General features: G+C 46.2%; 1 protein-coding gene across 1 annotated transcript in view; it reads left to right on the top strand.

Annotated features, from left to right (window-relative positions):
* mafa (MAF bZIP transcription factor a) overlaps positions 1-19,141 on the top strand; it is a 125,293-nt gene that overhangs the window by 14,750 nt on the left and 91,402 nt on the right. Inside the window, exon 2 of the mRNA XM_014175861.2 lies at positions 240-310. Coding sequence (XP_014031336.1) covers positions 240-267 — 28 coding nt within the window. The 3' untranslated portion in view covers positions 268-310. The remainder of the gene's footprint in view (positions 1-239; positions 311-19,141) is intronic.

The raw sequence follows: 19,141 nt of genomic DNA, 5'->3' as shown, positions 1-19,141 counted from the left end.
TGTGTGTGTGTGTGTGTGTGTGTGTGTGTGTGTGTGTGTGTGTGTGTGTGTGTGTGTGTGTGTGTGTGTGTGTAGGTGTCTGCATTAGTACACCATATGCTGTTGGGCGTGTAGATACCCAGCTGAGTTGACTGAAAACTCACTGGCTGCGTACGTGAAGATACCGGCAGAGTGTGTGTGCGTGTGTGTGTATTCATGGTGTGTGTTTTGACTGGGTCTTCTGCTATCTGAATTTTCAGGTCATCCAGAAAATTCCTCCATCTGTGATCGAGAGCCTCGCCCCTCTGCGCCCTTGGTCTTGATGTCTGAGGTAAAACACAACTCTCTTTCTCTCGCTCTCTTTTTCTTTCACTCTCTTTCTCTTACTCTCTCTTTCTCTTTCAGTAATGATGTAGTGAGTAGTGTTGAAAAATATGATTATTAATCATATCATTATTATTACCATTATTATTATTAATTTGAAATATTTACACTTTTACAGTCGCAAAACCAGTGTTTTTAATGAATCAGTTTAATTTAATGAATTGTTTTTCAACTTTTCACTATCAACACATTTGAAACTTAATGCAATTTAACATGTATTAAACCAGTCTATACTGTATGTTATCATAACATAATGTGTGGTTCTCTGAAGGGTCCATTACAGCTATGTAATAATGTTTGTCATTCTTTATTCATGAATCTGATGCCGCCACCATGTCACCTCTACAATATCTCTCTCAATATATTTCTCCATTTCATCACTTTATGATGTTCATGGAGCAGTACTCCAGCATGTTCATGTCCCATCCTCACTCTTAATGTACATCTGAGAAATGTAAGGGCCGCCCTGGAAACGTCTGCCTGCTGGAACTATGTACTTATCCCAGCTCCTGGGTTCGATGGCACTTTCTATTCTATTCTACTGAACCTGTAGCAACACCCAGAGTAGGGTTCATATACAAAAGGGATCCGACTAAAGAACATTTCTGCACTCGTCTGTAATTGATGCACAGAGATGAAGGGAAACTGAGGCCAATGTTTATCACAAAACCAATTGATTCTGTAATGGCTTCGCTGATTGTGCCGTGCCGAAACCCATCGACTAATCTGTTAGGAGGGACGCTTCGTTCGTGACTCGTCAGCATGAAACTTGAGCTGCTCTGTCTATGTGGGTGCCCACTGTGACAGAGAAAACATGCTAGTGTGTGTGTGTGTGTGTGTGTGTGTGTGTGTGTGTGTGTGTGTGTGTGTGTGTGTGTGTGTGTGTGTGTGTGTGTGTGTGTGTGTGTGTGTGTGTGTGAGAAACAGTGTTTTAAGGAGTGTGTATTGACAATTTTATTTGGTGGTTTGTGCCGTGTTTACATTCAGCTGTACTGATCATATCCCGTTCCATCATAAAAGGAGTCACTAATAGCCCCGAAACCCTCCATACCCCTATATGGTACACTATACATTACAACCCCCTTCATACCTCCAACCATCTCCCCGAAACGCCCATGTTCCCTCTGCAGGCAGCTGCTTCTCATGCCCCCCCCAGGCAGCTCCTCAACGGGAAATCCCTCTCATCCCCCAATCCCCAGTCTGTGTCCGGGGACCAGTGACCCTACTCAGCCCTCAGTCACTGGGCTTACCCTGTCAACAGGACCAGTAATAGTACACTACCTGGTGCTCCCCTAACTGGAACTCTATTCAGACCGAGGGAGTGATTTGTTATGAGTGAGTTACAGATAGTTAACACACTGCACAAGCAGAGAAAGACACATACAGTGAATGGACAAATCATTAGGTGCTCTTTACATGATATAGAATGACCAGGTGAATCCAGGTGAAAGCTATGATCCCTTATTGATGTCACCTGTAGATGAAGAGGGGGAGACAGGTAAAAAAATTAAGTCTTGAGACAATTGAGACATGGATTGGGTATATGTGCCATTCAGAAGGTAAATGGGCAAGACACAATATTTAAGTGCCTTTGAAAGGGGTATGGTTGTTGGTGCAAGGTGCAGACATTTGAGTGTCTCAATTAACTACAACGCTGCAGGGTTTTTCACGCTCAACAGTTTCCTGTGTGTATCAAGAATGGTCCAACACCCAAAGGACATCCAGCCAACTTGACACAACGGTGGGAAGCATTGGAGTGAAAATTGGCCAGCATTCATGAGGAACGCGTTTGACACCTTGTAGAGTCCATGCCCCGATGAATTGAGGATGTTCTGAGGGCAAAAGCGGGTGCAACTCAATATTGAGAAGGTGTTCCTAATGTTTTGTACACTCAGTAATATATGTATATATATATATATATATATACAGTTGAAGTTGTAAGTTTACATACAGTTAGGTTGGAGTCATTAAAACTCGTTTTTCAACCACTCCACAAATTTCTTGTTATCAAACTATAGTTTTGGCAAGTCGGTTAGGACATCTACTTTGTGCATGACACAAGTAATTTTTCCAACAATTGTTTACATACAGATTATTTCACTTATAATTCACTGTATCACAATTCCAGTGGGTTAGCAGTTTACATACACTAAGTTGACTGTACCTTGAAACAGCTTGGAAAATTCCAGAAAATGATGTCATGGCTTTAGAAGCTTCTGATAGGCTAATTGACATCATTTGATGTCAATTAGTGTACCTGTGGATGTATTTCAAGGCCTACCTTCAAACTCAGGGCCTCTTTGCTTGACATCATGGGAAAATCAAAAGAAATCAGCCAAGACCTCAGAAAAAAAATTGTAGACCTCCGCAAGTCTGGTTCATCCTTGGGAGCAATTTCCAAATGCCTGAAGGTACCACGTTCATCTGTACAAACAATAGTTCGCCATTATAAACACCATGGGACCGCGCAGCCATCATACTGCTCAGGAAGGAGATGCGTTCTGTCTCCTAGAGATGAACGTACTTTGGTGCGAAAAGTGAAAATCAATCCCAGCACAACAGCACAGGACCTTGTCAAGATGCTGGAGGAAACAGGTACAAAAGTATCTATATCCACAGTGAAATGAGTCCTATATCAACATAACCTGAAAGGCCGCTCAGCAAGGAAGAAGCCACCGCTCCAAAACCACCATAAAAAAGCCAGACTACGGTTTGCAACTGCACAAGGGGACAAAGATCATACTTTTTGGAAAAATGTCCTCTGGTCTGATGAAACAAAAATGGAACTGTTAGGCCATAATGACCATCGTTATGTTTGGAAGAGAAAGGGGGAGGCTTGCAAGCCAAAGAACACCATCCCAACCGTGAAGCACGTGGGTGGTAGCAACATGTTGTGGGGGTGCTTTGCTCCAGGAGGGACTGGTGCACTTCACAAAATCGATGGCATCATGAAGTAGGAAAATTATGTGGATACATTGAAGCAACATCTCAAGACATCAGTCAGGAAGTTAAAGCTTGGTCGCAAATGGGTCTTCCAAATGGACAATGACTCCAAGCATACTTCCAAAGTTGTGGCAAAATGGCTTAAGGACAACAAAGTCAAGGTATTGGAGTGGCCATCACAAAGCCCTGACCTCAATCCTATTGAAAATGTGTGGGCAGAACTAAAAAAGCGTGTGCGAGCAAGGAGGCCTACGTGATTCAGTTACACCAGCTCTGTCAGGAGGAATGGGCCAAAATTCACCCAACTTATTGTGGGAAGCTTGTGGAAAGCTACCCGAAATGTTTGACCCAGGTAAAATAATTTAAAGGCAATGCTACCAAATATTAATTGAGTGTATGTAAACTTCTGACCCACTGGGAATATGATGAAAAAAATAAAAGCTGAAATAAACCATTCTCTCTACTATTTTTCTGACATTTCACATTCTTAAAATAAAGTGGTGATCCTAACTGACCTATGACAGGGAATTTTACTAGGATTAAATGTCAGGAATTGTGAAAAGCTGAGTTTAAATGTATTTGGCTAAGGTGTATGTAAACTTCCGACTTCAACTGTGTGTATATACACTGCTCCAAAAAATAAAGGGAACACTTAAACAACACAATGTAACTCCAACTCAATCACACTTCTGTGAAATCAAACTGTCCACTTAGGAAGCAACACTGATTGACAATACATTTCACATGCTGTTGTGCAAATGGAATAGACAACAGGTGGAAATTATAGGCAATTAGCAAGACACCCCCAATAAAGGAGTGGTTCGGCAGGTGGTGACCACAGACCACTTCTCAGTTCTTATGCTTCCTGGCTGATGTTTTGGTCACTTTTGAATGCTGGCAGTGCTTTCACTCTAGTGGTAGCATGAGACGGAGTCTACAACCCACACAAGTGGCTCAGGTTGTGCAGCTCATCCTGGATGGCACATCAATGCGAGCTGTGGCAAGAAGGTTTGCTGTGTCTGTCAGCGTAGTGTCCAGAGCATGGAGGCGCTACCAGGAGACAGGCCAGTACATCAGGAGACGTGGAGGAGGCCGTAGGAGGGCAACAACCCAGCAGCAGGACCACTACCTCCGCCTTTGTGCAAGGAGGAGCAGGAGGAGCACTGCCAGAGCCCCGCAAAATGACCTCCAGCAGGCCACAAATGTGCATATGTCTGCTCAAACGGTCAGAAACAGACTCCATGAGGGTGGTATGAGGGCCCGACGTCCACAGTTGGGGGTTGTGCTTACAGCCCAACACCGTGCAGGACGTTTGGCATTTGCCAGAGAACACCAAGATTGGCAAATTCGCCAATGGCACCCTGTGCTCTTCACAGATGAAGCAGGTTCACACTGAGCTCATGTGACAGACGTGACAGTCTGGAGTCTGGAGAGTCTGGAGACGCCGTGGAGAACGTTCTGCTGCCTGCAACATCCTCCAGCATGACCGGTTTGGCGGTGGGTAAGTCATGGTGTGGGGTGGCATTTCTTTGGGGGGCCGCACAGCCCTCCATGTGCTCGCCAGAGGTAGCCTGACTGCCATTAGGTACCGAGATGAGATCCTCAGTCCCCTTGTGAGACCATATGCTGGTGCGGTTGGCCCTGGGTTCCTCCTAATGCAAGACAATGCTAGACCTCATGTGGCTGAAGTGTGTCAGCAGTTCCTGCAAGAGGAAGGCATTGATGCTATGGACTGGCCTGCCCGTTCCCCAGACCTGAATCCAATTGAGCACATCTGGGACATCATGTCTCGCTCCATCCACCAATGCCACGTTGCACCACAGACTGTCCAGGAGTTGGCGGATGCTTTAGTCCAGGTCTGGGAGGAGATCCCTCAGGAGACCATCCGCCACCTCATCAGGAGCATGCCCAGGCGTTGTAGGGAGGTCATACAGGCACGTGGAGGCCACACACACTACTGAGCCTCATTTTGACTTGTTTTAAGGACATTACATCAAAGCTGGATCAGCCGGTAGTGTGGTTTTCCACTTTAATTTTGAGTGTGACTCCAAATCCAGACCTCCATGGGTTGATAAATTGGATTTCCATTGATTATTTTTGTGTGATTTTGTTGTCAGCACATTCAACTATGTAAAGAAAAAAGTATTTAATACGATTATTTCCTTTATTCAGATCTAGGATGTGTTATTTTAGTGTTCCCTTTATTTTTTTGAGCAGTATATATATATATATATATATACATATATATACATATATATAATTAATTGTGAAAAGCCTGAAATGGGATGGCACAATCTGTGGTCTCTATCTCTATACGCTATACTGCTAGATCGAGACATTCCATTATGGCCCTTAGTGTGTCCAGTGTTATTTCCCTGATTGTCTCTAAGTGGGGCCTGGGATCAGTAGCTGGCCTGTCTCCAGCTCCACTTAACTTCAGCAAAGAGGGAGAGTGAGAGAGTGAGAGTGAGGGAGGACAAAAGGCATCAGGGGAGACAAGGACAAATCATCTTTAGATGAAGTGTTTTAAATGCTCCTCTTCTCCTCCCATGTCACCATTGTGAATCAGGTGACCTCTGCTCACCTGCACAGGATATAAACAACGCCATGTCAGAGAACGGACGGTTGGCGAGTGGAAGCGAGGGAAAGTGGAAAACAATGAGGGCGTCCATCTTACTCGCCACCATGTGTTAAAACATCGTACCGCACCCTGACTACCTGCCAAACCTCTTACAGCTCGGCTTGGCCCGGTCCGGTCGATGGCCGACAGTCATCTTGGTTTCCGTCTCTCCTCAGACGACTCCGGCTAGGCCGTGTCTTTGTTTTATGCAAATCCATGCATATGAGAAGGGATGGGGGAGGAGGGGGAGTGCAATGAGCAGTCTGGCCACGTAGCTCCAGGAGGACAGGCTGAGTGATGGAAACAAAGAGCCAGGGTCTGACTGTCCTTGCCTGGGGAAAGAGAGTCCTGACTGGCTGGAGCGGGCCAGTCACCACCAGCCACCAAAACACAGGTGTCACCATCTGAGCCTCAGACACCATTGAGTGAGTGAAAGAATAGATAGAAAAAAAAGAATGCCTTTCGTGAACTAACACTCACACTTTAATTTGTATCTTTTATTTTATTGTATTAATACAGTAGCTCTGACTTTGCTGATAGCTACTTTATTGAGGAAAAATGTACTTACTATGGCTGTGATATGTGGCTGTCCCTCCTAGCTACCTTAAGATGAAGGCACTACCTGTAATTCACTTTGGATAAGAGCGTCTGCTGAATGACTAAACTGTCAAAATGTACATGTAATGAATACAGGAGGAATCATGGAATAAGGGCTACTGTGTCTGTGTGAGGAGAGGGGTCATGGCTGAGACGAGTTTGTCCTTTTTACCAACAGATGTTCTAGTGTGTCTGTGTGTGTGTGTGTGTGTTCAGACCTGACTGGGAGGACAGCAGGCAGGCACCTTACCCTAGTGGTGGCCCTGGCAGAGGGGGACTGGAGTTCAACACCCAGCAGGGGGAAAGAGACCCAGAATCTGCTGACAAGGACAAAGTGACAGGTGTGTGTGTGTGTTTCTGTGTGTGTGTTTCCATGTGTGTGTCTTTCTGTGTATGTGTGTGTGCACGCACTCCCATGCTTATGAGTTGAGGGCTGAGGAGGATGAATAGGTTGGCTTATGTGCCATTGAGTGTGTGTGGTCAGATGTGGAGCAGGGTCTAACGGACAGGGAGGGCCACCACCCGTGGCTGTGTGACCGTGTGACAGTAGGATGGCTTGGGTCAGACTCGCTGACTCAGTTTCAGCCACACACAGCACCCCTTTCACAAAGACACCCATCTCACGATCACTACAGAGTGAGTGTGTGTGCCTGTATGAGTCAGTTTATCACCCACGCCACATGCCTGATTACATGTGTGTGTATGACACAACACCATCCTCTCACCCTCACCACTTCTCTCTAGCTGCTCAGCAGTGCTCTCCTCCCCTCCCCTCCTCTGTCCCAGAGCGCTCACTCTATTTCTAGTTGCCATACAGGATGTTGGCCTCCCTAGACGAGGGAGGGCAGATGAAATCCATCCAGATTGACCTGTCACACGGAAGAGGGGAAAGTGATGGTGGGAGAGGGGGCAGAGAGGTGGGGGGGAGCAGAGCAGGGGTACGAAAACAACCCCTCCAACCCCTTTCGCTACACACGGGTCAACAGTTGAGGGTGATTTATTTACATCAGGACCGGGGCAACATGTCCCCCCCACCCCACAAACCCTATCCATCTCTCTCTCTCTCTCTCTCTCTCTCTCTCTCTCTCTCTCTCTCTCTCTATCTATCTATCTATCTATCTATCTATCTATCTATCCCTCTCTCACCCTCTTTCTCTTCCACATGCCTCTCAGAAAGGAGTGAGAAACTGGAGAAGTGTGCAGTAGGAGTGAGTCTATATTTAGCCTGGATAACCAAAGACACTGTGGTCTGGCTTTAAGGTTAAAAATATAGATCTCCATGTACAGCCAGCTGGGTACAGTAGACGTCACCCACTGTCAGGCACCATGAATCATGATTACTTTTCCCCTCGGCCCAGCCTGGCCCAGCCTTGGGCTCTGGGCTCTGTTATAGGCTCTGTGGTTCTCTTTAGTCTCTACATCATAGACTGAGAAACGTATTTTAGACCCTTGCCTTCAGACTAGCGTTTTATAATAGGCTCTGGGAATCTCTAGACCTTTATCTCTGTCAGAGAGCGCAGGGCATAGGATTTAAAGACTATAAGACTGTACTCAGTGACATTAGAGACAGAAAATGTTTGACAAAGGGTTAAGAATGTTAGCAGTGTGGCACATACACTGAGTGTAAAAAACATTAGGAACACCTTCCTAATATTGAGTTGCTCCCCCTTTTGTCCTCAGAACAGCCTCAATTCGCCAGGGCATGGACTCTACACGGTGTCGAAAGCGTTCCACAGGGATGCTGGCCCATGGTGACTCCAATGCCTCCCACAGTTGTGTCAAGTTGGCTGGATGTCCTTTGGGTGGTGGATCATTCTTGATACACACAAGAAACTGTTGAGCATGAAAACACCAGCACTGTTGCAGTTCTTGACACAATCAAACCGGTGCGCCTGGCATGCACTACCAAATCAAATCAAATCAAATTGTATTAGTCACATGCACCGAATACAACAGGTGAAATGCTTACTTACGAGCCCCTAACTGATAGTGCAGTTTAAAAACATACGGATCAGAATAAGAGATAAAAGTAACAAGTAGTTAAACAGCAGCAGTAAAAAATAGCAGTGTATACAGGGCCAGTACAGAGTCAATGTGCGGGGGCACCGGTTAGTTGAGGTAGTATGTACATGTAGGTAGAGTTAATTAAAGTGACTATGCATAGATGACAACAGAGATAACCTGTTCAAAGGCACTTACATATTTTGTCTTGCCCATTCACCCTCTGAATGGCACACATACACAATCCATATGTCTCAAGGCTTAAACATCCTTCTTTAACCTGTCTCCTCCCCTTCATCTATACTGATATGAAGTGGATTTAATAGATGACACCAATAAGGGATCATTGCTGGATTCACCTGGTCAGTCTATGTCATGGAAAGAGCAGGTGTTCCTAATGTTTTGTATACTCAGTCTATATCTTTCTACTGTAAATAGAGGCAGAGGGAAAGAACAAAGGAGTACTGTTCAGTACCACCAGGGTTTCTGCTTCCCCCTCCTCTAAGCTGGACTGGGCTTGGTTGTGAAGTGGTGCTAGATTTAGCCCAGGGCGTATGGGCATAGCTACACTTTGCAAATGATTTTCCTGTGACATAATTCTCCACATGGCACTCCTCTCTTCTTTCCCAAGCCTAATAACAAAGACTCAGCAGTAATATCCTAGTCAGCCCCACACAGTGTGTGAAGGACCTGGGTAGTGTAGTGTAGTGTAGTGTAGTGTAGTGTAGTGTAGTGTAGTGTAGTGTAGTGGAGGAGGTATGGCAGGGGTGTGGCAGAGCAGGCTAGGGAGGAGGTATGGCAGGGGTGGGGCAGATCAGTGTAGGCCCAAAGAGAGAGACACACATATCACCTGGGTGGGAGGAAGGACACAGGTGGCGGACAGCCACTGTGTCTGCACAATAACACTACCATTTGCTTGTTAGTATTGTTTTGTTTATTCAATTTACATTTACACGCAGCTAAAATAGCACCAATTGCGGATACAGTCCCTAGCATGTAGAGGACTGAGAGGGGAAGGCGTACTAGACAGATACATTTGTTTGTATCAGATCAGCATCCTGCCCAGTGGGCTAAACTGTGGAGAGCTACTGGACATCAGAGGTCTCTTCAAAGAGCACTTACTGGTGAAGGCCTTGGAACAGACACCACTATTAGTGGACACTGCCTGGAAGCCTGTACCTCAGTCTATAGCTATGCAGTCCACACATTAGCCATTGGCAAGGAAACTCTGTACATGGTTTTAAAATCCAGAAAGACGTCCTCATATAAACTCTCTAATATGAGAAGGACTCTTACCACAGTCTCTCTGTCTGTCTCTGACTATGTCTGTCGGTCTCTCTCTCTCTCTCTCGCTCTCTCTCTCTCTCTCTCTCTCTCTCTCTCTCTCTCTCCCCTCTCTCTCTCTGTGTCTCTTTCTCTCTCTGCATCTCCCTCTCTCTCTTTCTCTCTCTGTATCTCTCTCTCTGTCTCTCTTTCTCTCTGTCTCTCTCTCTCCCTCTCTGTCTCTCTCGACTGAGTCTCTGTCATTGCCCCTTCTCCTTCTATCGTTGTTACATCCTCCTCACACCTCAATGACAACCCTCTCCTTCTTCCTGTTGTGTACTTCTTTTAGAACAGTACACCCTGCCTCCTTACCCCATCACCTCCAAACGTCTTCCTTCTCCTCCTTTTCCTCCTTAGCAAACAGTACCTCCCTCCCTCTGCTCCTTCCCAGAAAACCTTCCATCCGTCCCCTCCCTCACTACCGCCCTAGACGCCACCTTTCTCTCCTTCCTCTTCCCCTCCAAACCGCACCTGCCTCCCTTGTCCTCTCTTCCTCTCCTCCACTCCAAACATCAGTTCTCCTCCTCCTCTCCTTCCCCTCTCGTTAGCTTGATGAATGGCTTCACTGCAGGGAAAGTGCTGATTTTCCTCCCTCTGTCTGATTTTTGCTGGCTGTTATTCATTTCAAACACTCAGAGAAAAGCAAGTGAGTCAATCAATAAGGAAATGAACACACTGAACAGCATTGGCTCTCACAGTTATTCCCCCTGTGCCCATGTCCTCCACAAGCCCATACTGCTGTTTACACACATGCTGTATATGTGTGTACATATATGTTTCTATAGATTCCCTCTATAGCTGCTGCACACTTCACAGTGTATTATACTCATATGAATGAGATTGTATTGGGCAGGTTGACTTAACCAATTATAAACCTCTGTACACAAGATTATGGCATGGTATTCGTGATCGTTCATAAATGTCAATGCGACTTAATACGACTGACCCAAACCTAAGCAGAGGATTTCTTAAGATGATATATACAGTGTCTGGTAATGTGGAGTTCATTAAGACACACTGAAGTGACAGAGTCCGTGTGTAGACTAGTGCATATGTGGACTGTTGTATCCTGCACTTCCAGGGAAGGAGAGGTGGTAGCACGGAGATGTGGCAGAGCAGAGCAGAGTAAACAGACATAGAGAGAGCTACAGTGCTCTCTGTCGTAGTTTGTCTTTCACACTAACACCATCTAAAGCCATCAGATGACCTCCACGCGTCACAGAAACTCCCTCAGCCATTCCTGAAGGAGGAGGACATTCAGACGGTGAAGGAAGGGAATGAGGGAGGGGAGAGAGGAAAGTCTGCTTCCAGGCCAGAGTTATTACGGCACATTAAAGGGGATGGTGTACACAATCCGGCCATAGCTTTATGTCTAAGTGCACATTAGTTATAGTCCACTGTTAATGTTTTGTGCACAATCCTTTATGTAATAACCCCAAACACATAATGAATGGCCTAGCCGCTTTAGTGTGGTCCGACATTTTTAGTGAGGTCAGCTCATTTAATGCATTGCTATACAATTTTAAAACTCTAATATGCTATTTGGAGAACACCTAATACTAGCAAAAATAACCCCAGCCATTATGACATTGATTGCTGTAGCTTCAATCTCCTCAGTCGATCTACAAACACATAGCCTGCTAGTTATACAATTAGCTTCTACACATTAACTCACATGAACTCAGCACTGGGATTAAAAACTATCATTTAAAACATACTGAGGGATCTGTTAGCAGAAAAAGTATTTTATTAACACATTTCCTGCAATTCTACACATTTTGCGATGACTTATGCCAGGTTAATATGATATCTGAGTTAGAGTGACTAATAAAATGAATGTGAACCCCCTGGAGGGCAGGGGGTTCACATTCAGGGCCCCTGGGCACGTGGCCTCCATGCCAATGTAAAAAATGTGAACTGACATGAGCTAATTGAGGGACTATCAGTGAGTGACATATAACAAGAGGAAAACTGCTGCAACCAATTGCACCTTGTGTTTTCTAGTGTTCTAATTCTCAACAGTAAATTGATAACCTGACTTAATGAAATTATTTTATACAAAATGGCCGAGGTCTGGACCTCATATGTAGCTACGGTCCTGCCTGCTTCTCATAGGTGATAGAGATTATGCAAGAGGTGAAGAGGGCATTCGTCAGCATTATTTATTTCATTTTCTAATTAACACTGTTGTCAAAAAACTCAATATTATCCTGCCCTCCGAGACACGAAAACACAACTCGACAGATATCATCACCGTATTTACAATGCGTTGAGATAAACGTAATCTCGTCGTCTGTAACTAAAAATATACGCTGTAGAATCACACGCTCTTCTCAATTGTGTGGTCTGGCTAACACTCCCATTCCGCTACCAGTCTTGTCTTTCAGGTGGTTTCTGTAATGATAACAATATTTGGTATCAAATTAATAAGCGTTCTGCTTGGTTGAAGCCAGCACTCTGCTGCCCAACCCGCTATACATTTAAAACAAACAATTCACTGGTAATGCATCTAAATGAAGTCATATTGTTATCAGCTCGTATATTTCGGAGGCTCAGCTCGTAAATCAATGTGTGTAAATTCAGCAGAATGGGCTACTGAGGGGACGGTGAACACCCCAGGATTCTAGTTAATAGAGTAAACAGAGCGAGAGAAAGAAGTGGATAGAGAGAGGGAGAGCGAAGGAGAAGAGTAAAGAAGATTAAACAGAAAAACAGAAATCAAGAAAGATTAAAAGAAAAAGAAACATCATAGAGAGGGAAACAGAAACAAGATTTTGAAATGATGACACTTTGGGTGTTCATGCAGCAGGCATTTGTGAGGGAGAGGCCTAAGAGAGGGAGAGGAGTGGGGGACAGGAGGGAGGGAGAGAGGGAGAGGAGTGGAGGACAGGAGGGAGAAGAGTGGGGGACAGGAGGGAGAGAGGGAGAGGAGTGGAGTGGGGGACAGGAGGGAGAGAGGGAGAGGAGTGGAGTGGGGGACAGGAGGGAGAGAGGGAGAGGAGTGGGGGGACAGGAGGGAGAGAGGGAGAGGAGTGGAGTGGGGGACAGGAGGGAGAGAGGGAGAGGAGTGGAGGACAGGAAGGAGAGAGGGAGAGGAGTGGGGGACAGGAGGGAGAGAGGGAGAGGAGTGGAGTGGGGGACAGGAGGGAGAGAGGGAGAGGAGTGGGGGACAGGAGGGAGGGAGAGAGGGAGAGGAGTGGAGGACAGGAGGGAGAGGAGTGGGGGACAGGAGGGAGAGAGGGAGAGGAGTGGGGGACAGGAGGGAGGGAGAGAGGGAGAGGAGTGGAGGACAGGAGGGAGAAGAGTGGGGGACAGGAGGGAGAGAGGGAGAGGAGTGGAGTGGGGGACAGGAGGGAGAGAGGGAGAGGAGTGGAGGACAGGAAGGAGAGAGGGAGAGGAGTGGGGGACAGGAGGGAGAGAGGGAGAGGAGTGGGGGACAGGAGGGAGAGGAGTGGGGGACAGGAGGGAGAGGAGTGGGGGGACAGGAGGGAGAGGAGTGGGGGACAGGAGGGAGAGAGGGAGAGGAGTGGCGGTCAGGAGGGAGAGAGGGAGAGGAGTGGGGGTCAGGAGGGAGAGAGGGAGAGGAGTGGGAGACAGGAGGGAGAGAGGGAGAGGAGTGGGCGACAGGAGAGGAGTGGGGGACAGGAGTGCAAGAGGGAAAGGAGTGGTGGACAGGAGAGGGAAAGTTAGAGCCCTGATGCCTTTTCCCCTTTGACCTACTGCTGTCCTTTCTATGACCATGACTAATGGAAAACAACCCCCTCCACTGGAATGCCTGCCTGCTACTGTTGTGGACCCTGGGGAGTGGAGAGGTAGAGAGAGATGGATGGAGGGAGTGGTAGAGACAGAGGAGGAGAAGATGAGCAGGGAGTGTTTTGTTGAGGGAGAGATAGAGAGGGAAGAAGAGAATGGTAAGAGGTAGAGAGGGAAGAGGGGAAGAAGTAGAGGGTGTGTTTTGCAGAGGAGGGTGAGAAGGAGGGGGGAGGAGAGGAAAAGGAGGGAGTGGTAAACAGAGAGGAGGAGAGGGGAGGAGAGTGAGGGGAAGGGGTAGCCTATATGAGCAGGACCAGCGGGGGTGGTGGAGCCTGTATGTCTGCTTCATGCCTCTCTGAGCCCAGACATAACCATTGTGTTTACAAGCCTCAGTTGCTCTTACTGTTAAATTATTGGTGTGAGGGACGCATGGAGGGGAGGGAGGGAGGGAGGAAGGGGGAAGGGGGGGAGTAAATACTTATCTTCTCTCTCCCTCTCTTTCATAGTTCTGGTTAACCAGGCTTAAGAATGCTCTTTGTGTTTTCTAATGATAGACTCTGGGTACTGACTGACTGAGCCTATGAGAGACCCTAAAGACCATAGAGAGACCATAGCCTCAGTGACTGAGCTCTCCAGAGAGAAGGAGGGAGAAGGAAGGCTCTGTTTTGAACAGTGGCTTTACTGGACCTCAACTGAGATAGAGGGGCTATGGAGGGCCCATGTTGTCTCCCATGCAACTAGGGCAGGCATGCCATGTAGTGGAGAAAGACATACATGTACACTAAATTACCAAAAGTATGTAGACACCTGCTTGTCAAACATCTCATTCGAAAGTCATGGGCATTAATATGGAGTTGGTTCCCCCTTTGCTGCTATAACAGCTTCCGCTCTTCTGGGAAGGCTTTCCACTAGATCCGGCCGTGATTGGGAGTCCCATAGGGTGGCCATTAAAACACATGACCAAAAAGATAATCATGGGAGACTGAGACTCAGGGCTGAAGGAAACCTTTCACTGTGTGTTTGTATCTGTCTCTCTCTCTCTCTCTCTCTCTCTCTCTCTCTCTCTCTCTCTCTCTCTCTCTCTCTCTCTCTCTCTTTCTGTCTCTCTTTCTGTGCTGGATGATGCTCTTATCATCATCTACTCTGGCCTGGACATTGACTATTAAAGGAGAGCAGTGAGTTCACCATCTCAGATACTCTCCGGTTGCGAGGAGAAGAGTGGAGTGCAGCCTAGAATGACATTTTCGTTAACAAACCAGAATGAATTCTGGAAGAAAGAAAAACAGAAGGAGATACCACTCTGGCCGAAAGTATCTCTGTCTTAACATCTGTCTGTCTGGTTGGATGACACTGATAACTCCTGACAGACCATAGTTATCTCAGCTGGTCTCTATGGATATGAGTTGTCTGTTTGGGTTAGGGTTAGGGTTAGGGTTAGCTTTATTCTTCTTTACTTGGTACGACTCCTGTTTGTAAACACAAATGCATCACTTCCTCTAGGTGTGGCCTGGAGGGAGAATGAACCACGCTCCGCACTGCTTTCTTACTGAAACAATCTGCCCCATGTCTTACACACGATACAAACTCCCCTCTTATACACACTGGTCTCCACACTTCCAACTCAACTTACACACTACCTGTTCGCCTCGCCTTGAGGGCACATTATAGGACTCTGCACAGACAATAGCCACACAAGCCCCTGTAGATCCCTCCCCCAGTCTTACACACATCCAATCTGTATACACAGACACATCCTCCCTATTGGTAATATCAGTCGGCTTCACCATCTCAGTCTTACAGCAGGGGATTGTCTCAGGACAATGAGTGCTCAATATTGCTGCTCAATTTGCACTTACTGCTAGGGTGTAGGAGAACACCACCTTGGGTAGCTAGCCATCTCTCTCTCTCTCTCTCTCTCTCTCTCTCCTCTCTCTCTCTCTCTCTCTCTCTCTCTCTCTGACTATTTAGACTCTCCCATCTCATCTGATTAGATGCTGTTGGGAGAGGCGTGTATGTCCCATCAGACATTTAGATCCTTACTGGTTAGATGTGTACATGTTGTAAACAGTTGTTGTGTTCAAGTTAGAGAGGAAGAGAGGGAGGGAGAGGGAGAACGATAGGAGGAACAAACATTTCCTCAGTTCCTGTGGCTGTAGTGTAATAGTTGTGGTGATGACTAGTGACAGCTGAAGGAGCAAGGGAGCCGGAGAGGAGTATCACTCCAAAATCCCCCAACAACAGAATTTTTTACATGTATTTTTTATTTCACCTTTATTTAACCAGGTAGGCTAGTTGAGAACAAGAAAGGAGAGGAGAAGAGAAGGAGAGGGATTTAGGCTAAACTACTCTCTCCTAGCCTGTATCTCTCTCTCATTCTCTCTCCCTCGCTCTCCATCTCTATCTCTATCCCATACGCACACATGTTCACACGTTTGTAGTTTAATACTGTTTATTGTAAAGAGTGTTTCATTTATGAGTGAGTTATGCATTATCATAGTCATCTGGCCAATCAATAATCCTGAATATTACCTCTCTGACTGGACCCTAGGTTCTGTATTAGAAGCATATTAATCACATACTGTACCTCATGCAGGGGAGACTAATGAGGGGACAACCGCTCATAATAATGGCTGGAACGGAGCGAATGGAATGTCATCCATTTGTTTGATGTATTTGAAACCATTCCACTCATTCCTCTCCAGCCATTACCACGAACCCGTCCTCCCCACTAAGGTGCCACCAACCTCCTGTGGTGTATATGTACATTCAGATCTCATCCTCCTCTTCCTCATCGTCTTCTGGTATTATCTCTGGCAGAATGTTCACCTCCTATTACAATAAAGAGAGGGTGCGTGTGCGTGTGTTTGTACAATCCGTGTGGGCCTCTTTATCTCCTGGCCAGGGTGTGAGCACATGGAGGTCAGAGGCAGGGCTGGCTGTGTCTCCATTCCCATGGCTGCTGTCTCACAGCCACATTGGTCACAGGAGGATGAAAAGACTATGGATTTTTCCTCTTCTTTGCATTCTCCGGAGCAGGCAGATTAGACAGGAGATAAGTGGAGCCTGGCCCATTCAAAGCAGCTCTAAGCTCAACACTGTAGTGCTGCCTGACCCGCCTCTCTGGTTCTGGGAGCAACACACAGGTAGGCAGGCACATCCGCAGAGCATTCAAACACACACACACACACACACACACACACACACACACACACACACACACACACACACACACACACACACACGCATGCATTCAAACTCACACACAGGTAGGCAGGCACTCATGCATTTAAACTCACACACAGGTAGGCAGGCACGCATGCATTGAAACTCACACACACACACACACACACACACACACACACACACACACACACACACATACACACACACACACACACACACACACACACACGCATGCATTCAAACTCACACACAGGTAGGCAGGCACTCATGCATTTAAACTCACACACAGGTAGGCAGGCACGCATGCATTGAAACACACACACACACACACACACACACACACACACACACACACACACACACACACACACACACACACACACACACGCATAATATGCACACACACACATGCATGGACACCACACTCACCGACACACTCTCTCTCTCTCTCTCTCTCTCTCTCTCTCTCTCTCTCTCTCTCTCTCTCTCTCTCTCTCTCTCTCTCTCTCTCTCTCTCTCTCTCTCTCTCTGTCTAATAAAGCTTACTTTGGTTCAAAATGTGGGCAAACTGTATATGGGTGAAACACTGACCTTGTAACCTTGGATGTGAATTTTTAAGTGAGGAAGCTGAGCTTGCTGTCAACACATTCACACACACTGACTGTACACACACATACAAAAATACACAAACATTCCCTAGCATACACTTATGGAGACTGACACATACTGCATGTCGGCAGACACACAAAATGGGAAAAACATGAGTTATAGAGAGAGAGAAAGGGGAGGGAGACGTATGGGGGAGGGAGAAAGAAAGACAGAAATATTGAGGGAGGTAGGCAGAGACAGAGCAAGAATTCATAGGCCCGTTGCCCTCACAAGCAATTAGAATAATTTCAAATTAATATGAAAGCATCCGCTGCAGTCTTATCTGCATCCCGAGGAGAAGGCTCTCCTCCTCCTCAATCAAAATGCATGAGTGGCCTCCCTGACGGAAACACTGACACCCTGCCATATGCTGGGTTCCTCTCTCTTTTCCCTCTCTCTTCAGCTCGCAGCTCTCGCCCTGTAACAAATACTACAAATCCATGCACATAGACAGGTTGTCATACAGAGAGAGCTAGGGAGATGCTGTAATGTGGCTGTAACTGAACTGTCTCTGAGCTGTCTTGTTCCGAATTGTATTGTTCTGTCTTTTTTGTAAATCTTGCTTTCACCTCAGCTGAAACTATTTCTGACTGCAGGCTGTTCGGTTGACCAGTGTCAACATTGTCTACATAGCATTGGCGTGTATTCATTGATGCCAAGGGAAGCCAGACTTCCCCAAAACATTGACCAAGAAAAAAAAAAAAAACATAAATAATGTATCTTTCGCCTCTGTGTTTCATAAATGACCTTAAATTCGCAAGAGGCTGAATGTATCTCACCGGAGAAAGCATCCGAGCAAACGAATCAACGCCCCTCTGTCTCAGTAAGTGTAGCGTATCTATCTGATGCTGTCTGGTCAGAAAGAGTATGACATTGTTGCTGCCTCTAGCATTGAATTCAAGGGAAGTCAGCGAGCATTAGGCCTCCCTTAAAAAAAAAAAAAAAGGTATAAAATAATAGCCAGTCAGCTTTGAGCTAAACTGAGTGAGCTCAGCTGTGAATGTCCTGGTGCACCAGACCAATCACATAACAAGCCAAACGTCATTATTGACAGAAAAAAACTTGTATTGTTGTATCTCGTTGTGTTGTTGGCCTCCGGTGGCTAGCTTGCTAGCTAAAATCGTCTCTTACCTAAATTCGCTATGGATGGAGATAGGGATTTGGACTTGTGGTTTTACATAATTATCTGTATTGGTCAGTGATTATAACAGCGATTCTGATCCAACCATAAATTCATGCACTGTGCCCTTGGCCTGAGAGGATGGAAGTTCAACATGTAGCTAGATGTAGTATGCTAATGTTAACTAGCTAGCCTGGCGTATCGTTGCCACTGAAAGGAAGTTAGGCTAGTGAGCAAGTATTTTAGCCATAGACCGTTTAGGCAACATGAAAGAGGAGGATGGTATGGCGTGATCTCTACAAGTAGGGTGAGTCAACATGTTTTTTCTACTTGCACGCACACACACACACACACACACACACACACACACACACACACACACACACACACACACACACACACACACAAATCAGTACCATGGACAGACACATCATATTTAGCTTACATTGATTGGACTAAATAATTTTGGGTATCTTTTAGTTGTCACTGTATTATACTAAGCATACTGTAGGTGATTTGATGATGTTGAAATGTTGAAGTTGAAATGGTGCTGGAATAGTGGAGGCAGCTCCTGTTTTCTTTGTGACTTG

The sequence above is a fragment of the Salmo salar genome, chromosome ssa26 (genome assembly GCF_905237065.1).
Source record: "Salmo salar chromosome ssa26, Ssal_v3.1, whole genome shotgun sequence".
NCBI classification, from domain to species: Eukaryota; Metazoa; Chordata; class Actinopteri; order Salmoniformes; family Salmonidae; genus Salmo; species Salmo salar.
Note: the sequence above shows the minus strand (reverse complement) of the source record. Positions and strands in the feature narration are given on the sequence as shown.